Source organism: Chionomys nivalis, chromosome 8 (assembly GCF_950005125.1).
Source record: "Chionomys nivalis chromosome 8, mChiNiv1.1, whole genome shotgun sequence".
NCBI classification, from domain to species: Eukaryota; Metazoa; Chordata; class Mammalia; order Rodentia; family Cricetidae; genus Chionomys; species Chionomys nivalis.
Genome location: NC_080093.1, coordinates 51,340,626 through 51,365,177, shown reverse-complemented (window position 1 = coordinate 51,365,177; position 24,552 = coordinate 51,340,626). Strand labels below are relative to the sequence as shown.

At 54.0% G+C, this 24,552-nt stretch overlaps 3 protein-coding genes across 12 annotated transcripts in view; 1 reads left to right on the top strand and 2 right to left on the bottom strand.

The window, feature by feature from the left end:
- The window catches only part of Chka (choline kinase alpha), a 54,131-nt gene extending 48,869 nt beyond the window's left edge, over positions 1-5,262 (top strand). For all 3 annotated transcript variants that reach the window (XM_057777472.1, XM_057777471.1, XM_057777473.1), the window contains 4 exons: positions 566-674; positions 2,820-2,926; positions 3,373-3,454; positions 4,280-5,262. In XM_057777472.1, the coding sequence (XP_057633455.1) occupies positions 566-674; positions 2,820-2,926; positions 3,373-3,454; positions 4,280-4,339 (358 nt within the window). In that variant the 3' untranslated portion in view covers positions 4,340-5,262. The remainder of the gene's footprint in view (positions 1-565; positions 675-2,819; positions 2,927-3,372; positions 3,455-4,279) is intronic.
- Positions 5,263-6,718: 1,456 nt separating this feature from the next.
- Tcirg1 (T cell immune regulator 1, ATPase H+ transporting V0 subunit a3) lies at positions 6,719-17,738 on the bottom strand. 2 transcript variants are annotated; one of them, XM_057778066.1, is made up of 21 exons: positions 17,659-17,738; positions 17,111-17,185; positions 15,231-15,351; positions 14,875-14,953; positions 14,129-14,349; positions 13,966-14,054; positions 13,696-13,822; positions 13,536-13,618; positions 13,263-13,356; positions 12,979-13,191; positions 12,103-12,247; positions 9,212-9,351; positions 8,969-9,126; positions 8,803-8,893; positions 8,368-8,486; positions 8,075-8,288; positions 7,716-7,844; positions 7,469-7,579; positions 7,274-7,391; positions 6,930-7,107; positions 6,719-6,851 (listed from the first exon to the last, which is right to left on the bottom strand). In XM_057778066.1, exons 3-21 carry the CDS (start codon positions 15,345-15,347, stop codon positions 6,773-6,775), a joined length of 2,505 nt encoding a protein of 834 aa, XP_057634049.1. In that variant the 5' UTR covers positions 15,348-15,351; positions 17,111-17,185; positions 17,659-17,738; the 3' UTR covers positions 6,719-6,772. The 2 variants fall into 2 exon arrangements, with proteins under 2 accessions (XP_057634049.1, XP_057634048.1); XM_057778065.1 differs by lacking the exon at positions 17,111-17,185.
- Positions 17,739-20,511: 2,773 nt separating this feature from the next.
- On the bottom strand, positions 20,512-24,496 carry Ndufs8 (NADH:ubiquinone oxidoreductase core subunit S8). 7 transcript variants are annotated; one of them, XM_057778356.1, is made up of 7 exons: positions 24,441-24,496; positions 23,476-23,533; positions 23,338-23,388; positions 22,800-22,889; positions 22,542-22,714; positions 20,799-20,927; positions 20,512-20,721 (listed from the first exon to the last, which is right to left on the bottom strand). In XM_057778356.1, exons 2-7 carry the CDS (start codon positions 23,531-23,533, stop codon positions 20,590-20,592), a joined length of 633 nt encoding a protein of 210 aa, XP_057634339.1. In that variant the 5' UTR covers positions 24,441-24,496; the 3' UTR covers positions 20,512-20,589. The 7 variants fall into 7 exon arrangements, with proteins under 7 accessions (XP_057634339.1, XP_057634337.1, XP_057634338.1 ...); XM_057778354.1 differs by lacking the exon at positions 24,441-24,496 and adding an exon at positions 24,294-24,431; XM_057778355.1 differs by lacking the exon at positions 24,441-24,496 and adding an exon at positions 24,192-24,259.
- Positions 24,497-24,552: the final 56 nt, after the last annotated feature.

The following is a 24,552-nucleotide window of genomic DNA, read 5'->3' as shown; positions in this document are numbered from 1 at the left end:
GAGCAATTATAGGCACAAACAAACAGCACACTGGGCAGAAAGGAAGGTATTTTGACCCTGAGGCAGGTCAGCACAGACCTGCCCAAGCAGTTGGAGCAACTACTCACAAGCAGTTTACTTCTCTCTCTCTGGAGTGCCAAGATGGTTGTCCTGACATGAGTACTGATTGCCAAGGAAGCACTGTGCTCGAGTGTGCAAGTAGCATTCAGGTGGTACTTTGGTTTGCAGTCTGCTATGGATGCTCATCTAATGGCCTGTGCATTAAGGCTGCCATTCTCTTGTCTGCTCCAGAAGCCTACCTTGGGAACCAGAGATCCCACTTAAGGCTCATTCAGCTTTTTAATATATATTTTATGTGTATGTATGAATATCATGTGTGTCTAGTGCCAAGGACCTGTGGAGGCCAGAGAGGTCATCAGATCTGCCGTGGGTCCTCAGCAAAAGCAGCGCGTGCTCTTCAGCATTGAGCCATCTCCTCAGCCCCCATTCAGATTCTTCTTTCTGCTCAGGCAGCCTGCAGGTCCTGCAGCGTGCCTCACATCTTGCCTGCATTGTTCTCTTTCAGGGGATTTGATATTGGAAATCATTTCTGTGAATGGATGTATGATTATACCTATGAAAAATATCCTTTCTTCAGAGCGAACATTCGGAAATATCCTACCCGAAAACAACAGGTATGAGACTTATTCGTACTGATAAATTAGCTCTATATGTGAACTAGCTTCACACAGTTAGGATTACATGCTCATTTTTTATTTTACTTTTATTTATTTTGTTTTGTTTTTGAGACAGAGTCTCACTGTAGCCCTGACTATCGTGAATTCACTATGTAGACCAGGCTGCCGTTGAAATCAGAAATCTACTGGCCTCTGACTCATGAGTGCTAGGATTAAAGGCATGTACCACCAACTCTGGAACATACTCATTATTAAAAGATAGTCTATATATTCATTTAAGAGAGAAATAGGGAAGGAGAGTGTGGTTTTTTTCTAGGGACTGAAGTTGGGACCTCTTTACATGCCAGATGGGTATTCTATACTACTCAGCCACATTCCAGCCCCATGATAGCTCTGCTTAAATTATGGCAAAAAAGGCTTAGGAAAATCCTTTTACTTTGTTAAAAGCGTCATTTTGACTGGGGCTGCTTAGGAAGAGGGGGAAGAGAATTGTGAGCCTCGGCTACACTGTAGTACAATGCATCATAGTAAAGAGGAGTGCTGTAGATCAGTGGAATCATTTGGTAGTGTGTAAGAAGCCCTGGGTTCAATCCCTAATAACAGTAGTAAGTTTTGTTTTGGTTTGGTTTTTCAAAACAGGACTGTGTAGCCGTGGCTATCCTATAATTTGTTCTGTAGGCCAGGTTGGTCTTGAATTCATAGAGATCTGCCTGCTTCTGCCTCCTGAGTGCTGCGCTTAAAGGCTTGTGCCACTACTACACCCACCACAAGACAATAATTAAGTTTTGTTCTGTTGATGTGGGGTGCATACTGGACATCTGGGTCCATCTTTTGGTAACTCCCTGTGCTGTAGACACCTGGTTCAGTTAGGAGGTGGCAGGCCTCCTATGGTTCCTCCAGTGTTTGCCAAAAGCCCCACTTCCTAGGCCTGTGGGCTAGGCTGAGCATCCTGTGTGTAACTAGAGGAAAAGCGTCACTGTGAATGGTTCCTTTCTCATCCTGAATCTCAGGAGGATGCTGGTTATGTGGAGTATCATTTCTTGTGGGAATTATGCTCCTGGGATTCTCTCATTTCTCAGCCTATCTCTGAAACCTGGGTGGAAGCTTATTGGGGTTTGGTCCTGAAAGTGGGCAGGGAATGAGCAAGCCAAGCTCACCTAGAATTGCACAGCTGCAGGATGGTGGCTTGAATGCTCCCTGTGAGGACAGATGTGAACAGGATGGTGGCTCGAATGCTCCCTGTGAGGACAGATGTGAACAAGCCACTACTGCAGATCAGCCAAGGAGCATCGGGAGCCCCATGAAGAGGCTTCAGGAATTACACTCCATTCCAGGGCTGGCCCTTCACATGGAAGTGTGCTAAGATATCAGAAAGTGTCATCACTCTGTCTGCACACATTTTAAGGCTGTTGGAGACGAACTTGAATATGTCCAAAGCTAGGCAGCCAAGCTTCTGGGGTTGGGGAGCAGAGCACAGGTGACAGCATTGGGCCTAGGCTTGGTGGAAGAGAAACTGGATCCAGAGGGTGGATAGCTCCAGATTTCAGAGTTGTCAGAATAGCTGGGAGGAGGGAATAGCAGCCAGGGGCAGACTGTGGTGATCAAAGACAGTGCTAAAACTTTAGAATAATGTGCAAGTTACTTTCTAGTTACATTTTTCTGAACTGTTGAGATGATGCAGGGGATGTCTCTCTTAGTCAGAGGGAGCTTGACCAGCGTGTGCGGAACCCTCGATTTGATCCCAGAACCACATAAATAAATAACAGAAGGAAAGATAGTGGGGGGGGGGGGGGAGGCTCTGTCAGATATTAGCTCTGTGTATGTTGAAGTAATATAGAGCTTTTCCCCCTTAATCCACTGTAGATACTTTATAGTGCATGGAATCCTGGAGTTCTTGTTTTGAATTTCTGTGTGTAAGGGTGTTTTCTTGGCGTGAATATCTGTCTTTTCTCTATGTGTATACAGAGGCCAAAAGAGGGCATTGGATCCCCTGGGTCAGGGTCAGAAATCACCATGGCCTTGCTGTTCTCACTCTGGCAGTACGAAGGCAGCGGCAGCCTGTGTGATAGGCGTGTTTGTAGTAGCTTTAGCAGTGTTTGCTTTAACCGTAATCCATCCTAACACAGTCAATTCTTTTTTAAGCTCCATTTTATTTCCAGTTACTTGGCTGCATTCCAGAATGATTTTGAAAGCCTCAGTGGTGAAGAGCAGTCTGCTACAAAAGAAGACATGCTGCTTGAGGTCAACAGGTAAGCTTTGCCTTGTAAAGTTGCTGCCAGTCGGTGTGGTTTTGTTCTGAGTCTGGAGATGGTGACATGGCTCTACTCACCTGCTGTTGTCCTAACATCAGTAGGAGAGGACGGTGTGGGTGACTGTAGGCTGGAGAAGCTCCTGCTCAGGGAACAGCTTCCTTCCGAGTCCATAGGGTTCTATATACTCCCCTGCAGCAGAGCATGGTCACCCCAGTGTCCTGTGTTCCCTGGCCAGGCAGCTGAATGCAATCACACCAGTAAGCATTCCCGTGGTCAGAGGTGGGAAGAGTCCAGTCCCTTCACATACAGTCCCACAAAAGGGCCAAGGCAACAGCTCTTAATGCATTAAGAGAGATGCTTGGTAGCATGGCCATGGGTGTGATATCTTTGGTTCCCTGACTGACCTTGCATGACTTCTGTGCTTCTGACTTTTGTGATCACAGATTTGCCCTCGCCTCCCATTTCCTCTGGGGACTTTGGTCCATTGTACAGGCCAAGATTTCGTCCATTGAATTCGGGTACATGGTATGTTTCAGGCGCAGTTTTTTCTTTCTTTTTTCTTTTTTTGGCTGCAAGGAAAGACTAGTGTGTGAATGCTTGGCAGGAGCATTTGGTGCCCTGGTAGCGCCAGGTTAGTTTGGCTCTGGACACCTTTTTTGCTGGTGTTAGCTGCCTCACTCGAGGGCGATGGGTGCTGCTTGCCAGCTTCAGCCAAGTGCTAGCTGGGTCACTAAGTGAAGAAAGGTGATGGTGACGCCTCCCACAATAAGGCTATATATTCTTGTCACCACGCTATACTCCAACCTCAGATACCCAGCTTCATGTTGGAGGCAGACACCATTGTAAGTCAGACCATCATCTGCTCTAACACTAGAGCTGTCTTTGTTCTTGACATGGACTCTTTTGTCTTGCGACAGGTCACACCCATACTAGGGTGACTCTATTTTAGATGAGAGGTTTGGTAATGATGCCATCAGGCAAAGACAGGAGAAATGTGGATACTTAAAGCAGATTTGGGGGTCAGCAAGATGGTTCAGCAGGCAAAGGCCTCTGCCAGTAAGCCTCCTGATACCTAGTATTTAGTGCCCACGTGGGGGAAGAGAACTGGCTGTAGCAGGCTGTCCCTTGTCCTCCTCGCATGCTCTGTGGTGTGATAAATGAATTGTGGTTTGATCGGATGATACTGTTAGATGGAACGGGCTTCAGAACAAGGATGGGCACCAGGCATGCAGGTGTGCTTCTGTGGTGTGGCGGTCCACAGCAGCAAGTTAGGCACTTAGAGGTACAGGCATGTGTTTCCAGGTCAGGTCCACCTGACCACACAGTGATGTGCTGCTTGCTGTCTCTCAGGAATATGCCCAAGCCAGGTTCGATGCCTACTTTGACCAGAAGAAGAAGCTTGGGGTGTGAATGGGATGACTCCACTCTTCACCACTGGACTGCAGGAGGCGGCTGTGCCAGGCCCTCGGTGGAGCGTTGCTGTGCCCACTGCCCTGGGCAGAAGGTCTGGATGGCTCACTACTGAGCATCGATGTGTATGATACTACGGACTATATTAAAGTGGAGTAACATTTCTTTCATCTTTGTTTACGCTCTCACTAGGACTCTGAACCATGATTGGAAGCAGAAATATAGTACAATAGTGCAATAGCTCAGAACCCGCCTGACCTGGAGGCCGCATGGCTGCATGGCTGCAGCTTTCAGCCAGATACGGCCCCAGCTGGACAGAGCAGTGCCATTTGGGTACTCCAAGCGCTGACTTAGGATATTAATGTACTGCAACACATCTATGACCAGGCTTTGTAGATGACAATGTGACAGTGTGTTGTTGGTGATGCTTCTGAAGGGCGAGTGAGCAGACATACTGTGAAGTAGCTCATCGGGTCAAGCCCGAGCCGTGGGGTCTGTGGATGGGCAGGCTTCCTGGAGAAGCAGGTACACTTGAGCTACATCTGCAGAAAATAGCTGCAGCCTTCCTGTGCCTGCCTACGCATGAGTACATGGGCCAGTGTCACTGACTGGCCATGACGTCAGTGTCTCCTGACTGGGGAAGAGCAGTGGGGCCAGCTTCCTCAGCCTTTCTTTCTTGCCTTCCCTCTTCCTAGCCTGGAGCTTGAATATCGGTCCAGGATTCTCCAAAGCTGCTTCCCATCTGGTGCCACTGAGAGACAGCAGCTGTATGTGGGGTACCGGGGTGCAGGTGGACTAGAGCTGTGAAATCCATGTACATTAAATGCCCAATGGGATAAACTTGGAATTTTTTTTTTTACTCTGAATTGTTTTGTGCACATATTTCTGCTACCACCAAGACTGTATTATACAGAAAAATAAACAACTTGAAAACCATCCTCAGGCTGTGACCCTGCGTGTATGGCAGTGCCTTGTTCTCCATGTGACGAATGCCGGGTTAGGTACCCCACCTCCTCATCACACCTCATGCTCTGTCACACCACATGCTGGTGTCTCCATGACCCCAGATAGCAAAGATCCTGGGATCGCCAGGAGTTAAGGCCTAGACAGCAGCAGAGGAAGCTGCAGGTGTCCCTATTACTCTGACCAACACAACTTGAGCAGAAACACTGGCCTCTCTTGGAACTCGCCACTGGAGCTTAGGATGAGCGTGACCATAGCTGCTTGTCCTCAGTCTCATAGTGGCTTCTCACCAGCTGACTCGAGTAACAGACTCCTTCACCATCTGCTTGATCACTCCTCATGATCTTATCTTTAATTATGTGGTGGGGGAGGGGTACCTGCACATCATATGAGTGTCCCAGAAGGCCAGAGGAATAGGATGTCCTGGAACTGGAGTCACAGGCAGATGTGTGCTGCCCATGTGAGTGCTGGGAACCAAACTTGGGTCTTCTGCAAGAGCAGTAAGGCTCTTAACCACCCCATGCTTTCCTGAACCTTCCCATTGGTGACAGTGTCTTTCCCAAATCACCTCTGCAGCTCTGTCCCCTTCCTGCCTGCTGATTCCTGTCCGTGTGCTGAGCCTTTCCAGGACTTCTGACTGGCCAAGTGAGCAGGGATCAGGTCCATCCGAGCCTGATCACACCCGTTAGTGGGGATGACTACCAGGACAGTGCTTGCTAGTGCTATGGCAATGCTGTTCCCATGGCAACCAGAATAGCCTGTCCAAGCAGGTAAGTGTCAGAGCTAGGGTAGACCTACTGGTGTCTCCTGGGAATCCTCCACAGCTCTTCTGCCCAGCTCTGTTACTTCTCTTAGCTTAGTCTGCCAAGCGTGTGAACTGTCTAAAAGATTGCTATTCCCAACCCTGCACAGGCCACACCCCTCCCTGCAGCTTGGCCAGGACCATTGTGGCTAGCTGTGCCCAGAGCAGCTCTGGCCTCAAAGCAGCCTTTGTTGCTGGGCCTTCAGCTGCATGAGCTCCTTTGTAACTTGGCTGGAAAACAGGGCCTCTAGTCTCCAACATGCACTCCCACCTCAACCAAACATGGAGGGAAGAGGACCTTAAGGATTTCAGGGAGGCAGGGCCTGAAGTCAGCCAGTTTGTACGCCTCCTCCCACCTAACTAGAATCTCCCACCAAACTAGAACGTCCCTTCTTAACCCTAGATAACTCTTTTTGCACCCAAAGAGTCTGTGGATGTGTTCATGGGTTCTCACAGCAACTTCTAAAAGTCTTAGGTCCTAGACCAGTGCCTCCTGCTCACTACCTCAGCTGAAGGTGGTCTAAGTATCCAGCATATTGGGGATCCAGAGCTCTGACCATTGTAGTGTCTGCCCAGTCCCATAGCCCAGAGACGACCAAGGCAAAGTTCCTGGGCCAGCCAGTTCTTTATTCCTTTCCCGATTTGGAGAGGCAGGGATCACAGTGGATTTACTCATTGTCCACAGTGAAGGTGAAGGGACTGAGCTTATAGCCAGTACCTGAGTAGAACTTGTTCTGGAACTCCACCCTGGGGGTGAGAAAGGGGGCAGTGAGGAGAATGCCACCCTCTTCCCTCCATGCCAAGGCTCACTACGGGTGTGCTCACCAGTGCAACCGCAGGGCATGCAAGAAGGCTGAGAGCCCTTCCATCACTAGCAAGATGGCCACAGTCAACACAGCAAAGGCAGCAAACACAGGGACCAGCACCACTGCTGCCACACCCATCTCTCGACCCATACCCAGGCCTATACGCATCACCATGGCCCACAGGACCTCAGATAGCTCTGCACATAAACAAGGGGACAGTGGGATCAAGGATGGGGCAATGCCTGTTAGCATCCCCACCCACATGTAGCATCCTTGAATCCTCCCTGGAGCTGGTGAGGCACCTCTGAGGGGAACCCAGTTTGACAGGGTAGGATATGGATGCCTGGGAGAAAGGTCACTCACGGGCATGGGCTAGGCTCAGGGCCCAGAGACGCAAGTAGGAGGCTGTGTTGGAGATGCAGCCCAGGCAGAATTCAATGGTGTGGATGGCCTGGTGCATAAAGACCTCAGAGGGGACAAACTGCACGATAAGAGGCAGTGAGACAGCAGCTGAGGCTGGCAGCCCCCTCCCAACAAGGAAGTGCTGCACCCACCGACCTCAGCTTCCTCATCATCCCCTGGGATCCCAGCCTTCTCCTCATCAGGGCTCCAGGTATTCTCCGAGGTGGAAGCATCGGAGGAGGCCAGAAGCTTGTCACTGTCCTTGTCCTAAGAGCAGCAGGTAGCGTCAACAGCTCCAGCCCCAGAGACAGCCCATGCCACCCACCCAGCCACATGGAGCCACAGGGAAGCAAGGAGCACCTCCCACGCGGCCCTCCTTCCCCGTACTCCTCCCTATTTCTACCTGTTGGCCTGCCGGCCTTCTCTGAGTGTTTCTGTGACTGTGCTGCCGCAGCAGGTACAAGGGTGTGCCCAGCAGCAGGATAGGAACAGTGGCCAAAGCCAGGACCACCAGCACATACTGTACCACTTCCTGTGGGCAAAGAGGGCAAGGCCACCACACAGTGTATGCATGCGATGAGTGGCTCTGTATGGGACCCGAGAAGGCGCTTGAGGTTCCCAGCACCCCCTGGTGAGGCCATCACCTTGGACATCATTGTCTGCAGGGATTCTGGCCCACAAGCCATTTCTCCAATGGCTCTGCAGGTCCAGGTGGCCCCGGGACTGAAGTGGGTGTCCCCAGGGAAAAGGGTCTGAGCCTACCTGCCCATGAAAGAGTGGCTGATTGGTCGGGCTTTGGGCAAAGAGGAACATATTGATAAAGTGGATGAGGATGCTGGGAGCCGTGGAGGCACTGGCAGCTGAGACCTGCAGCCATTTGTAGACAATGAGGAACACAAGATAGCCAAAAAGGCCCAGCAGGAAGATGAGTTCCGGCAAGGTCTCTAGCAGGAGCCGGTGTGCCTGGCCGAAGTGCCTGTGGGAATAGACAGGTCACAGAACACTCCTGGCCCCACGAGGACACTGCCCATTCCCACTGGCAGCTCTGGGCTCACATGTGGTTGAAGATGCTGAGGAACACCCCAAAGGCCATGTGGGTAACCCCAAGGATGACAGACATCTTCATCTTGAAAGAGTTGAGGAAGCTCAGGTGGTTGGTAGCCAGGCTCCAGATCTGGGGCAGTAAGAGAAGTGGGTACTGAGGGATACCATGGTCAGTTTTGCCAGGGCACCCCCGGTTGTCTCATCACCTTCCTGCTCCCCGATGAACCCAACCAGAACTCCCTCCCAAGTGTTTAAACCACACCTGTGCACCACGACCCGCAGTCTGGATACTATTTTTACAGCCTCTCTGCCTGTGTGCCAGCCTTAGCACAGAAAGTGTCCAGTGCCAACTGCCAAAGGGGGCAGTGGACAGATGGAGCTGTGGCACCCTGGCCAGCCTCCCAACGACCTCCACCACTCACATGCACCAGTGTGGCCCCACTTACCGGGTCAATGCCAAAGGGATAGGGTCCCAGGAAGACACCGGTGATGTTGGGGTTCAGGGTGAGCATGGGATGCTGGGACAGATACTTGTCACTGCAGTGATAATAAACGGTGTCAGAGCTGCGCAGTGGACCAGGGGCCCTAGGTGGGTAGGGATATAGGTCCTACCTCCAGCCTGACTGGTTGGCCATGGCGGCCACACTCCAGCCCGAGGGGAAAATGGTAGTGGCACGGCTGAAACACTCGTTGTAGATGAAGCCAGTGTAGATGGAGAACAGACCCATGAGCAAGAGTAAGTAGCGCCCCCCGAAGAAGGTCTGCCAGATCTGGGGGAGTCGGGGAGATGGGGTGATGAGAGGCTGCTCAACGCTGTCCTGTCCTCTACCCCTGCCAGGCATGGATGGTTTGTACCTCATTTTGTGCGGCTTTCACGGCTGGCCGGTTCTCCGTGAGGACCATGGCCAGGGCGAAGAGAAACATGAGCAGTCCGTGACCCACGTCACCAAACATCACAGCAAAGAGAAAGGGGAAGGTGATGATGGTATAAGGAGCTGTAGGCAGACAGGAGACAGTCAGGCCTATTCCCACAGGGGAGGGAGGGGCAAGACCTGTCAAGAGCATGTTCATGAGGCAAGGATCACAGTGTCAGCCCCGTCTGCCTGCTTCTCCACTCATAAAATGGAGATCCCAGTGCCACCTCGCAGGCCTGCAGGTGACAGGCTGTGGGCACAGGTGGAACAGTTCCCCCTGCAGTTACTTGAAGCTGGAGCTGCTGCTGAGTGGCCCAGGATGGTCTTGAACTCCTGAAGTAACCCTCCTGATTGCTATTGCTTTGTTTGTGCTTGTGTGTGGATGTGGGTGGGGTCAGAGGACACCAGGTGTCCCAGAAGCCTTTCCATCATGAGTGTTTGTCATTATCCTGGAACTTCGCCAGGGAGCTGCCTGGCCCCAGCTCCCGTGTCACCACCATTAGAGTTACAGCCGTGCACCGCTGCGCCTACATAGGCTCTGGAGAGCCACTGGCGGTCTTCAGGCTTTGCTGGCCTAGCAGCTTCCCAGCTGTTGTTAAGTGTTTTCTTAAAAACATTTATTTGCTAATTTATTATTGGGAAGGTGTGCCTGTGTGAAGGTCAGAGAACTTGTAATAGAAGGCTCTCCTCCTTTGTGGGTTCTGGAAATTGAACTCAGATTGTCAGACTTACTGACAAGCCTTTACTCAATGAACCATCTCTCTGGTCCCAACTGTTACATTTAAGATCTTTAAGCTAGGCATGATGGCTCGTACCTGTAATTCTAGCACTCAGGAAGCCAAGGCAGAAGAATTGCCGTGAGCTCAAGGTCAACCTGCAGTATAGTGTAAGACCCAGTACGGTGGCGCGCACCTTTAATTAGCACTAAGGAAGCAGAGGTAGGCAGATACTGTGAGTTCAAGGCCAGCCTGGTCTACGTAGAGAACTCCAGAACAGCCAGGACAACAGAGAGAAACCCTGTCTCAAAAAAGCCAAAAACCAAACCAAAAACAACAACAGTAACAACAACAAAACAAACAAACAAACAAAAAACAGTGCTAAACAAATCAAAAAGGGGGAAGAACAAAAAAAGCTTCACATACAAATATCCAAAGGACAGAGAGCCGGGTGGTCTTGGTGGGCAGTAAGCAAGTTCCAGAAGGCCAAACTGGTTAACCTAATCTCAGGAATTAGGGTTGGGAGGAAAGTCCTAATGCACACATCTAATTATGGGCTTATTTGTTATCCCTTCAGGAACTAGACTGTTGCCCTACCACCAGCACCTCAGATTGTAACTTAAAGAAGTGGCCAGGTGCCGGGCAGTGGTGGTGCACACCTTTAATCCCAGTACTTAGGAGGCAGAGGCAGGAGGATCTCTGTTAGTTTGAGGCCATTCTGGTCTACAAAGTGAGTTCAATGAGAGCCAGGACCATTATATAGAGAAACTTTGTCTCAGAATCAGAAAACAAAAAACAAAACAAAACAAAACAAAATGATGTGGGGGTTGGAGAGATGGCTCAGAGGTTAAGAGCATTGCCTGCTCTTCCAAAGGTCCTGAGTTCAATTCCCGGCAACCACATGGTGGCTCACAACCATCTGTAAAGAGGTCTAGTGCCCTCTTCTGGCCTGCAGACATGGCACACAGACAGAATATTGTATACATAATAAATAAATATTTTTTAAAAAATGATGTGGAACTCGCTCTTGTAGACAAGGCTGGCCTCAAACTCACAGAGATCTGCCTGCCTCTGCCTCCTGAGTGCTGGGATTAAAGGCTGGGATTAAAGGTGTGCGCCACCACCACCTGGCTGGGCCTTGAATTTTCTATGTAGCTGAGGATGACTGAATCTTATCTTCCTATTTATTTATTTGGTTTTTCAAGACATGGTTTCTCTGTGTAGCCCTAGCTATCCTAGAACTTGCTCTGTAGACAAGGCTAGCCTCAAACTCAGAGATGCATCTTCCTCTGCCTCCCAAGTGCTGGGATTAAAGTTGTGCACCATCGCCCAGCTATGACTGGTTTTTTAAATAAATATTTGTAGTTGTTGAAAATTTTTATTTATTTATATTTTATGTATGAGTTCTCTGCATGTATATCTACATGCCAGAAGAGGGCATCAGATCCTAACACAGATAGTTGTGAGCTACTATGTGGTTGCTGGGAGTTGAACTCAGGACCTCTGGAAGAGCAGCCAGTGCTCTTAACCTTTGAGCCATCTCTCCAGCCTGATTCTGAATTCTTGATCCTCCTGACTCCACCTCCTGAGTGCTGGGATCCTGTGCTCAGTTTCTGCTGAGGATTGGGTCCGGGATTTTGTAAACTTGCAAGCATTCTATCAACTGAGCTCCACCCTCACCCGTTTATCCCAACTTCCTAAAAATGCAGTACAGCCAAATGCACCGCAACTACAGGCTGCCCCAGGCACTCTGACAGCCACCAGCCTTCCAAACACTTCTCTAAGGTGTGTGCTACTACTCGCTTTATAGACCGGGAAAAACGAGACCCACAGAAACTAGGAAACTCATCAAGACCAGTGAGCTAGACTTCAAGCCCCTCCCAAGCCTGGTTCCTGGACTGATCCTTGCTGGCTCCTTGTGGATTTAACAGCAGAAATAAATATAAAGTCCCAATGGGGACTAAAGCAAACTGGGGAATAAGCCTCTATTGCAAGAGGATGGGGTGGGCCCAGCTCCTAGCCCTCTCAAAGTGTGTACCCCAAAGGCAAACGCCTCCCTGAGATCCAGACAGAAGATGAGAAGGCTGGTCCCTAGTGAGGATGCAGTGGCTCTCACCAGGATTGACTTCTCGGTAGCGGCCCACACCATAGGCATCCACAATGCCCTGGAAGCTGGCGGTGAAGCGGTTGGTCCGGATGAGGGTCGGAGGCATGTCCCGGCTGGGTATGCGGTGAGCGACAGCACTCACTCCTGCCTCACTCTGGGGTGCACGGGGGTAGAGAGGCAGAAGCTGACGGCACAGGCTTCAGAAACCCTGGAGCCCCCACCCAGGCCCAGCCGAGACTGAACATGGCAATGGGATGGGGTGGAGGAGCTTGGTCAGCCTGTCCAAATCTGGGGCATTTGCCAAAGGAAAGTGTGCCTCTTCTCATCAGGTAGCCCAGGAGAGGGATCCATGCCCACTCTGGAGAACCAGCTCTGCACCATCAGGTGTGTGCTATAATGTCCTCTTGGGCACCACCACTGCACCCATTAGGAAGGCTCCTAACAGGCTGAGGTCACATAACCACTGCTTTGAAAACGCAACTTTATAATTCTCTTGTTAGCCGGGCGGTGGTGGCGCACGCCTTTAATCCCAGCACTTGGGAGGCAGAGGCAGGCGGATCTCTGTGAGTTCGAGACCAGCCTGGTCTACAAGAGCTAGTTCCAGGACAGGCTCCAAAACCACAGAGAAACCCTGTCTCGAAAAAAAATAATAAAATTAAAAAAAATATAATTCTCTTGTGTAGCTTGCAGAGACTCCGAGAAATTGGAGGAGGGAGGGTTATGGGGCCAGGACCATCTGGGTAATGCCCCGGGGGAAGGGACTTCTAAGAAAGAGACCCCCGTCCCAATACCAGGGCAAAGGCGAGGTACTGGAAGCTTGAGATGCTGAGAGCAGAAGCAGGAACAGCAAAGAAAGCATGTGCGCCTGGCAGCCCATATGCTCACTGAGCCATCCTGGAGCGCCTGCTGGAGGGTGGGCAGGTCCCGCGTGGCACACCAGACCTCGGCAATGAGGCACTTGTGTGTGGTGCTCACACTGCACTGGTTGAGAGCCAAGTACACAGCCTTCATCTTGCGGATCTGCACCTGCCCTGGTGGCAGCAGCTGCTGTACCCGGCCCAACACTTGGCTCAGGAATCGTTCCGCTTCTCCCAGGACCTGGGACCAAAAGTGGCAATCAGAAGGGACAGTGAGGGAGGCTGTGGGGATCAGGCCATGTGGGTGCTCACCTCCTGAAGCTCCTGGCTCTGCTGCTGCAGCTGCTGCAACACGGCATGCCGGGCTTCCTCTTGCTCCAGGTAAGGGAACACGTGACAGTGGAAGCTGGTGGGGAGATGGGGTTTTAGGGAGCCACCAAGCAGAGCTGGGGTCAGGACAAATTTGGTGAAGGTGTTACAGGGGCCTGGGGTACACAGGGTCAGCAATATCTATCTGGGAGCCTAGCGCGGCAGTAGGGGGCTGGATACCTACAGAGGCCGAGTGGTCACACACACGAGGCTCACCAGTCTGTGATCTTTCGGATCTTCTGACCGATCTGCTCACCCCAGTAGGAGATGACAAAGGTCATCCAAGTTGCAGGCTCACCCTGAGGGAGTCAGGCTTAGTTAATCCCTGAAGCCCTGGCTCCTCCCAACCCCCCCACCCCACCCCTTGCCAGCTCACCGTCACCGGGTCCTCCAGCTGCCCCTCCGTCTCCTGAAAACTGGCAATGAGGAAGCCGCGGCAGGCTCTCCAGAGCAGGCGCTCCAGGGCAGCAGCCTTGTAGGGCTCCACAGCACCTGCCACAAAGCTGCCAGCAGGGCTGGAGGGGGGCTGCAGCCTCCCATCTCACCCACCTCAGCAGGAAGCACCCTGGGCATGCTCCCACATGCAGAGACTCAGGGGTCATCCTGTCCTTTCTCTAGCTTATGGGAGAACACAAACTATACTCACTTGACCTTCAGGTCTGCATGTGGCCCGCGAGCGTCTGGAAGCAGGGGCGTTCTCTCAGAGGAGGGTCCCTCAGTGTGGGCAGCTGCCATCTGGGCACCAAGAGACATTGTGAGCCCCAGCCCTGGTCGTCTCTTGCCCCATCCCTGTCTTGGCTGGGGCTCACCGGGGGGCCGTGGCTCTGGCTGAGCACAGCTGAGTGGAGCTGCAGCTGGTGCAGCTGGGCCCGCAGTGCCTGCTGGTTGCCTCGAACATTCCGAAGCTCCTGGGCCAGGCGGTCCGTCTCCTCCTGAATTCGCAGCAGCTCTCGGGGAGGTGGTGCGGGTAGTGTCCCCTCAGGTGGGGGCAGTGTCAGGCCAGCCCGCTGTACTTCTTCCTGTAAGAAGGCTAGACACAGAAAGGGGGGGTCAGGGGAAGCCACACAGGGTCATGACACCTAATAGCTACTGTTAGCTAAGGGCTGCTAGACACGCAGGGAGATCCCAAATGCTCGTCAATCCACTGAGACAGAGAGTTCCAGAAAAATCCCTCGTCATACTGCTGCTCAGGAAGCTCTGCTCCCTGGGCTCTGCCCTCGCCTCTGGCCTACGAAGAAGCAGCCCAGCCCTTGACCCCAGCCTCTGCCCATGCCAGTCCACCTAGAGGAGAAAACTCAGCCCATGCTTCTTGTTTCCTGCCATTCATTCTGAGTTGTGGACCGACTCCAAGCTACTGCACCGTGCTGCAGGTCCTTTGCTCCACCCACTCAGAGTAAGGACACCCTACAGACCCCAGCAGCAGCTCTGGTCAGTTCTGCCTGCACTCCCTGTCTCTGCCTTCCACCTGGGTAACCGAGGTACTTCCCCTCAGACCAAGTTTGCCCAGTCTCCTTCGGGGAAGGCAGCCTGGAACGTGGGCCTGAGCCCAACTTACTGAAGATCTTCTCTAGCTCCTCGCAGCGCCGGACATCCACCACAAAGCGCCTCTGGAAGGCACTCACAGATGCGTTGAGCTGAGAAGGATATACAGAGGACTCAGAGTCTCAGGGAGGGGACAAAGGAGGTCACTGCTTTGGGGTCCAGCCCTGAGGCACCACCTCCAAAACGTCGCTAGGTGCCCAATTAGTCTAAAGATGAGCTGGAGCAGACAAGCCACACCAGTGGGCATGGGAAGAGCACCTATGCTAGAAGGAGGGGGTGGGATGCTCCTGCAGGGGTCAGAGGGCCAGGGGCCTTAAGAGGGCCCTTCTGGATGTGGGGTTACCTGCCCAAGACTCTGTCCCCACTCACGTCTCTAAACTCCACGAGGCCCAGCTCACCCAGCTGGCTCACGCAGGTGTAGGCAGCCGCTGTGGGCAGCAGGAGCTGGACCAAGGCCACCTCTTCACTCCGGAACATGGAACCCATGATCCTTAGGACAGGCAAAAAGATTAGTCAGGAGCCCTCTCCAGGCAGGCGTCCATACACCTGTTCCCATCCACTGGACAGATAGAGAAACTGAGGCCCAGCAAGGTGGAATGGATACGAAGGTTATCTCTACGCTAGCTTTCCATGGCCTCCTTGTCCCAGTCCAGCCCAGCAGGGGCCAGACACACTGGCTCCGCCCAGTGCTCCAGAACCTCTCTCAGCCGGCCCTTGCTCTAGACTCCTGCTAATCCCTGGGATCCCAGGCTCTAGTCCTGAGGCTGTGACAGCTGACGTCCAGTGCAGCTGAGCCGTCCAGTGCAACTGAGCGTCCAGTCGGCCTCCCTACACAGGCAGTGGGGTGGGGTGGAGTGCCCTCTAGGTCTCCTGAGGCTAACAACCTGAAGAGGTTGATCGGCTGGGAGCTGCTTTTGGCCAGCTGGCTTGCCAGCATTTCCTGTGGGGTTGGGGACAGTTTTAGTGTTGAAACCAATGAAAGTGAAACTGTGGAGCAATGAACAGGAAGGCCTGGTGGCCTTGCTCCAACCCCAGCAGGCACAGACACTTCCTGCTAAGAGTGGACTCCAGTGGGCCCTGCAGTTGACCCCAAAGCCCACTCTCCCCAGGCCCTGTTCTGCAGCTAGGGGTCCTAGTGGTACAGTTCCCTTGGCACACTGTGGAGGGGAACTTGAGGGCCCAGCTTGTTGTCTGGGTCTGCCCAGAGGCCACTTCCTCCCCAAGGCCTGGTTTTCTTAACTTAAAAGGGAACCACAGGTCTGTCCCTAGCCTGGGAGCAGAAAGAACTCAGAGGGTAACCAAAGACTTCAGAAGAGACAGGCCCTAAACAGGCAATGGTGGGCAGGAAGGGCTGGGTGCCATCATCCATGAGCATGGCTCTGGCCACAGAGCAGAGGGCTAGGCACCAAGTCTCTAGGGTGCTGCCTCGATTGTGACCAACTCTGTGCCACTAAGGAGGTCACTTGCCCTCTCTGGGTCTGTATTTCCTCTTCATTAAATAAGACTTGGCCTTGCCGGGTGGTGGTGGCGGCGGCACACGCCTTTAATCCCAGCACTCAGGAGGCAGAGGCAGGCAGACCTCTGTGAGTTTGAGGCCAGCCTGGTCTACAAGAGCTAGTTCCGGAAGGCAGAGGCAGGCGGGTCTCTGTGAGGGGGGAGGTGAGCTAAAGACCACCAGAACCTCTGTATCTTCTATAAATACCACCATGCCAAGGCAACTGGCCTCTTTCTTTCTTTCTTTCTTTCTTTCTTTCTTTCTTTCTTTCTTTCTTTTTCTTCTTCTTCTTCTTCTTCTTCTTCTTCTTCTTCTTCTTCTTCTTCTTCTTCTTCTTCTTCTTTTTTTGTTTTTTTGTTTGTTTTTGTTTCGTTTTTCAAGACAGGGTTTCTAAGTACCCTGGCTATCCTGGAACTCACTACATAGATCAGGCTGGAGACCTGCCTGCCTCTGCCTCCAGAGTGCTGGTATTAAGGAAGTGCAACGTGGGGCAGCCGCCCGCCGCCGCCGCCGCCGCCACCACCACACTGGCCCACCCCAGCCTTATCTTATAGGTGAGTCAACTCAGGTTGAGTCAGGTGAAGTCTAAGGTCACATGGTCAGCTAGGCCCAAACCAGAGAGGAGTCTGTTGGAGACCAGCGGGAAGCTGCAATGATGGTCACGTTCTGACCTGTCCCAGCACCATAACCAACACCGCTGGGCTGTCCCAGTCGCGGAACCCCAACAATCTAGATACAAGACAAACGGAAGTACCTCCCTGCCACCTGCAGTCCACACTGTGCACTGGGATTTAACAGCTCCTGTCTCCTGCAGCCAGCAGGGCATCACCTGCGGGATAAACCCACACACCGCTTGTACTCTAGCCTTCCCCGGATGCCCTGAAGCTCGGTTTCACTCCTGCATCCCTTTCTTGGTCCTTCCTTCAGCCTCTTCTCCCAGCCCCTGCCTTTTGGAGGATAACGGCACGAGGAAAGGAGTTGGAATCCGCCTCGAGCCCCGCCACTTCCTAGTTAGGTGGCCTCTGTTTCCTCATCTGTAGAATGGGTCCCTCCCTAAGAACCAGACGCAGCAGGAGCTCCCTGAGCTCAGGCCGGGTGAGGTGAACGCCGAACTTGCCCAGAACTAGCAACCCATCCTCCTGCTCCTCCTTGCGGCCTGTCTGCACCCCATACGGCCTGAAACCGGCGCGTGGCCTCTGAGCTTCCTCCACCCGGAGTCGGGCGGGGTGCCTGGACCCCTGCCGGGCAAAGGAAGCAGGTCGGGGGCAGGGCTGAGACTCCGCGGCCCCGCGGGACACTCACCCTGGTGGGCACGTCGCTCAGCGCCGGTTTAGGATCTGAGCCCCGGCAGCCGGCGGGAGCAGTTCACTCCAGCTAGGAAAGGCAGGGGAGTGGGCGTGGTCTGCGGCGCCCCGCCCACTGTCCTCCCGTCCCGCCCCCGCTGAGTTTGGGCTGGCGGGGGCGCGACTAGAAGGAAGGTGGCATTTGAGAAGTTTCTAGGTGTCTCAGAATCGTTTACTCCCGGGACTGGGAGATAATCGACAACCGTGGTGCGGGGTAGGGCCTTGGGAATAGGCCACCTTCCCTTCCCTCTTAAAACCTACGTCCTGATGGGTCCTAGAACACACAGGCTGGTACTAGGATCCAAGATCTGTTGCTATCCCCACCTCACCAAGACCAGTCTAAGCGTTCCAGAAGGCTGGCACAGGGCTGCCCCACTCTTTGGGTACCTCTCCACTGGCAGCAGGGCGTTTGTCAGGCCAATCTTTGCTGAGGAAATTGCACCCAGGAGGCCAGGAGACTCTCCAGGAGCTCCGGGTCTTGAGGTCCCAGTGTCTGGAAACTGAAATTCAGGGTCATTCAGCTGCCTGCACTTTGGACAGACTGGACTGTACCCGCTGGGGACCACAGGAACAAGGGGCCCCTCAGCTCTGATGATCCTTGGACCCCATATAGTAAACAGGGCCTTTGTGTGTGGGGGGAGTATGGAATGAAAGCCTGGGGCTACCTGGAAATGGAGTCAAGGTGGGCATCCTCAGGACACAGCTGTCGCATGCCTGATCTGAGGTGTGAGAAGGACCCTCATACAAGTACAGCAGGGGTCACAGGTCAGTGCTCTTCAGTTCGGGCAAACCAATGACCACAGAACTGTTATGATTGCTCTGAGGTAGAGGTATACCTTCAGCCATGAAAAGCCAGCAGCCAGCCTCCCCGTGTGTGTGCACATGGAACAGCCAGCCTCCCTGTGTGTGTGTGCACATGGAACAGCCAGCCTCCCCGTGTGTGTGCACATGGAACAGCCAGCCTCCCCGTGTGTGTGTGTGCACATGGAACAGCCAGCCTCCCCGTGTGTGTGTGCACACATGGAACAGCCAGCCTGCCAGTGTGTGTATGCGCACATGGAACAGCCAGCTTCCCCGTGTGTGTGTACACACATGGAACAGCCAGCCTCCCCGTGTGTGTGTGCACACATGGAACAGCCAGCCTGCCAGTGTGTGTGTGCGCACATGGAACAGCCAGCCTGCCAGTGTGTGTGCACATGGAACAGCCAGCCTCCCCGTGTGTGTGTGCACATGGAACAGCCAGCCTCCCCGTGTGTGTGCACATGGAACAGCCAGCCTCCCCGTGTGTGTGCACATGGAACAGCCAGCCTCCCCGTGTGTGTGCACACATGGAACAGCCAGCCTCCCCGTGTGTGTGTGAACATGAAACAGCCAGCCTGTGTGTGCACATGGAATAGCCAGCCTCCCCGTGTGTGTGTGTGCACATGAAACAGCCAGCCTCCCAGTGTGTGTGCACATGGAACAGCCAGCCTCCCCGTGTGTGTGCACATGGAACAGCCAGCCTCCCAATGTGTGTGTACACATGGAACAGCCAGCCTCCCAGTGTGTGTGTGCACATGAAACAGCCAGCCTCCCAATGTGTGTGCACATGGAACAGCCAGCCTCCCCGTGTGTGTGCACACATGGAACAGCCAGCCTCCCCGTGTGTGCACATGGAACAGCCAGCCTCCCCGTGTGTGTGCACACATGGAACAGCCAGCCTGCCAGTGTGCGTATGTGCACATGGAACAGCCAGCCTCCCCGTGTGTGTGTGCACATGGAACAGCCAGCCTCCCCGTGTGTGTGCACACATGGAACAGCCAGCCTCCCCGTGTGTGTGCACAAGGAACAGCCAGCCTCCCCGTGTGTGTGTGCACATGGAACAGCCAGCCTCCCCATGTGTGCACATGGAACAGCCAGCCTCCCCGTGTGTGTACATGAAACAGCCATTCCGGGGTCAGAGGAGCCATACAACTTGGCTGGGACTGCAAACTGGGAAGCTGAAGTCACACAGCAGCCCGCGTGGAAGATGTAGGGAAAGAGGATGTAGCAAGTGGCGACATCCAGCTCAGAGGCAGCAGGACCTGTGTCATCCCCTTGTGACTATCACCCCATAGCAGGCTTCCTGTTCCCCAAAGGACACCCTGGCCTGAGAGGCTCTCTGTGTAAGTGTACGCAGGCACACTCTGGCGCATGCTCACGAGGAAGCCGGAGGTCAACGGCAGGTGCCTTTCCTCAGCTGCCCACCACCTGAGGCACTTTTGAGACAGGGTCTCTCATTCAACTTGAAGCTTGGCATTTTGACGAGACGAACTGGCCAGCGAGCCCTCCGGGATCCTCCTGAGTCCACCCCCAGCAGTGGGTGGCAGACGTGGCCGCATTTGCATTTGTGTGCACTCTCAGGACAGGGACAGGGACACTTTACTCACTGGGCCTCTACCCAGCCTCCTCCTGGACTCTGACAGACTCTGGCCTGAAGCCTGGGAAGGCTCCAAGTCCAGACAACTACAGCAATGTAGGTCTGAGAAGACAGAAGACCTGGGGTCCACCTCTCAGACAGCCACTACCATGGGGACAACAGGCCCATGGCGACCAGCATAGCCAGGCCCTGCGGAGAAGCCCACATGTGCGATAGTTCGGGGTCCTGTGGCCAACCACAAAGAGGCCTGCTGGGCCTGTGAGTCAGAGGATGACGGGGTCTGGCTGTTAGGTCTTGTGGGCACGTGAGCTGCTGGGGCCCACTGAGGGAACAAGGCCAAAGGTCCATGCACCCTGGTCTGGCCAGAGGATGCCACAGGCCTCTGGCTATGTGGGGTGGGTTCCACTCTGGCAAACAGATACAACAGGCAGTTGTGGGATCATAGCTTCTTTATGGGCAGCAGGGGCCACAGGACTCAGCCAGGTGGCCAGGTCACCGGTACAGGTAGTCAGCCTGGATATTGGCGGAGATCTCAGCCTCCCACTTGTCCCCATTGTTGAGCAGTTTCTCCTTGTTGTACAGCAGCTCCTCATGCGTCTCAGTGGAGAACTCAAAGTTGGGGCCCTGCAAGAGGGAGGAAGTCAGCAAGGCAACCCCCGGCCAGGAGCCTCAGTGCTCGCCACCTCACCCGGCCCACTCACCTCCACAATGGCGTCAACAGGGCAGGCCTCCTGGCAGAAGCCACAATAGATACACTTGGTCATGTCGATGTCATAGCGTGTAGTCCGGCGGCTGCCATCGGCTCTCGGCTCAGCCTCAATGGTGATGGCCTAAGGGAATGATCACAGGTCACTGCCACTGGCAGACACCTCCTGGCCCTGGGTCTGCCCCTCACATGGATGCCCACATGCTCAGACACCTGTTCAGCCCTCCAGAGGGAGCACCCTCACATGGTCCCTGTAGCCTCTGCCAGGGTTTTGCTCATCTCTTGCCCAGGTGACCCTCCTATCTAACAAGGAAAAGGCTATCATCTGCTTTGCTCCTTGAAAACCTGTGCCAAGCAGTGGTGGTGCACAACTTTAATTCCAGCACTAGGGAGGCAGAGACAGGTGGATCTCTGTGAGTTCGAGGTCAGCCTGGTCTACAGAGTGAGTTCCAGGACAGCCAAGGCTGCTACACAAAGAAACCCTGTTTTGAAAAACTAAAAAGGAAACCTGTGACCCTAAGGGGTTCCCTGGGACAGTAAGTGCCCAGTGACTGTCATATTATATTGAACAACCTTTCTAGCAATCCCCACTGTTGGAGAAAATTAAGACTCAGAGAGGTAGAAGGATTTCCTGAAGTCACACAGTAGTGAGGCACATAGACCAAACTTGAAGGTATATCTTTAACTGTTGGTTTCTGGGGTACAGCTGTATGCCAGCCAAGAGTAAGGAGGGACAGCCTGGGACCCACAGGCCAGGAGAACTGTTAAGAACTTGACACTCCCGAGTGGCATGCTCACTACTCACAGTGAAGCCTCAGGAGGCTCATCTTTTTGTGTTTTTAAGAGTGGGAATAAAGCTGGGAGGCAGTGGTGCACGCCTTTAGCCACAGCACTCGAGAGGCAGAGGTAGGAAGATCTCTGTGAGTTCGAGGTCAGCCTGGTCTACAGAGCGAGTGCCAGGACAGGCTCTAAAGCAACACAGAGAAACGCTGTCTCAACAACAACAAAAAAAGAGTGGGAATAAAACCTCTACCAGCTACTGCTGCAGTTATAGGGAGGATATAGGGATGAGCCTGCTCTACAGAGTGCCCACTGCCTAGAAGCCATGCCCGCTACTACTGCCAGGAGCACAGCTAGAAGCTGAAGCTAGGCATGGCAGGTCTTAGGGCTGCATCTGCTAGGGCTCCTGCTGGGCACACCGAAGCCACCTCTGCCTCTTACTATTTCCACGAACAGCCCCAACGGCAGACGCTTCACATAGCGCCCATGAGCATGGTCATGCCCGAGGAGCAGCCACCAGGGATGGGAGCCTTGACTGCAAGGCCTTGGCTCAAAGCCAGGATAGGCACACAGACAGGACTCCCGACATTAGCCCATGGCTCCTGAGCCCAAATGTTACACGGTCGACTGACTCCTAGGGTGGGGTATGGTTATACGCGCCACATGGCCTGCTTGGGATGGAGGCCACCACCGGCTTCCTGGCTCAGCACCTGGACATCAAGGCCTCACTGTCCACTCACGGATGAGGGTTAGGACTTTTGCCAGGTGGTGCGGCAGTATGTGTCTTTATCTTGGTATTCCAGAGGCAGAAGCAAGCAAGTCTCTGTGAGCTCAAGGCTAGCCTAGTCTACACAGTCAGTTCTGGACCAGTCGGGGCTAACTAGTGAGACTCTGTCTCAAAAGAAAAAGGGACTTTCCCAGGGCTGTGTATCAAGGCAGGGGCAGAGTTAGAGCTCACCTGCGCAGGACAGACGGCCTCACAGAGCTTGCAGGCGATGCAGCGTTCCTCCCCGGATGGGTAGCGGCGCAGTGCGTGTTCGCCCCGGAAGCGTGGACTCAGTGGGCCCTTCTCAAATGGGTAGTTGATGGTGGCAGGCTCCCGAAAGAGGTAGCTCAGGGTCATGCCCAGTCCTGTGAGCGGCACAGAGCTGGCATGGGGCTGCTCTCCTCTCCACACATCCATACCCGAATCCCACTTCTCCCCACTGGCACTCACCTCGGATGAGTTCTGTCCACATCAGCGTCCGAGCTGCACGGTCAGTCACAGACTTCATGTCCATATCCAGCTCCTGTACATTCACATACTCTGCAGGAAGTCAAGACGGGAGGTTAGGGAGTCTGCTCTGGAAGATGCAGCTCAACTCTCAACCCTAGGTGCAGGCAGGTAGGCCCTGGGAAGCCCGTCTGCAGCCCTGGGCAGTCAGTGCAGCCCTGGGAAGCCAGTCCGCGGCCCTAGGAGGCCAGTCTGGGACCCCAGGAAGCCCGTCTGTGGTCTCCGGGCCCCGGCAAGCCAGTCTGCAGCCCCGGGAAGCAAAGCCTTACTGGTAACCCAAAGAGCCCCCAAGCAAAGCTTTTCAAGTTCCGGGTGAAAGGGTCCTGGGTCCCCCTAATGAGTCAAGCATTCCTCTTCAGCACATGCCCCCCTCCTTCAATGCCACCACAATGTCCGTCAGTCACATTCTCTTTTGATGAGGGTCCCTGGCCTCAGGCATGCCCACGACCAGGAATGTCGGAAGACACCGGGTGGTACTCACTGTATGTTGCTGCCACTGCACTGCTATGGAGGCTTCGGCCGCTGAGATGTCCTGCAAGGAAAGGGTGACACTCTGCTGCTGGGACTTCATATCAGGAAGCTTGGCTCCCCACCCCCAGGAACAGCTCCCTGCACCTACCTGTGCGCACAGCCTGGGCCAGGGCCCGTGGCAGCATGGGTGAGGTCAGACGGTTCATCTGGGGCACAGGAAGGAAAGGAGGTGACGGGTCTAAATCTGCCCTCTCCAGCACCGACTCCCACAGCGCCCCAAGCCTCAAGCTGACCTCACTCTGCTAAGACGTCAGCTAAGACTCGCCTGGCACCCCAAGTTCCTTCTACTGCAGCTCCTAAGAAGCTCACTGAACCCGCTTCCCCTCTCTACGCCTCATCTGTGCTCACACCTAAACTTCCTGACCACCACTGCATATATAGAGTTAACGCTGAGCCAGGCAGGCTTCAGGCCAGATGCCACAAGCCCTGTCGTCCTGACATGTTAAGTGACTGTCCCAAAGTTAGTGGCACTGGAACCAGGGCAGGAACCCAGAAGTCACCTGCAGAAAAATCTTAACGGTTTAAATAATTCTCATGGTCAAGTTCCTCTCCCCAGCCCAAGGACTCTTCCCAGCCTGCCGGGTGACCTTGGGCAAGCGATGTCCTCTGACCTCTGGCTTTATGCCTTCGCTATGGGGGGGGAGGGTGTCCCCGACAATTAGGGATGCATGCAACCAAAGGGATGTTGGCCAAGAACCTGGCACTCTACCAACGCTCCAAAGAGCCCCTCCTGTGACCTTTGACCTCTAGCGGGTCTGCCAACTTGAGATCCAGGACCACAGGTAATCCTGGAGCCCAACCTACCACTTTCTCTCAGACCTTCCCTTTGACCTCTGACCCTAGGAACACAGAAGGCATCCGGCGATGCAGCGCATGCGCCTAAGGATGCCGGCCTCCCGGCCTTACAGCTGCAAAAGGACGCAGAGACCACGGGTACCGAGCCGACCCCCCTGGATCCCAGACTCCACGGAGTGAGCAGTGACACCACATTCGACCCCGTCGTCACGCCCGCCACCCAGACACTGTCTTCGCTGCCTTGCCCTGGACACCCACCTTGAGGCGCGCTGGCTCCTTCACTGGCCCAGGTGCGGTTCAGCCGGGGGGCGGAGCCTAACTTTGGGATGCTGCCATTGGGCGAGCGACTCAAGCCTTTTCCTTGGTGACC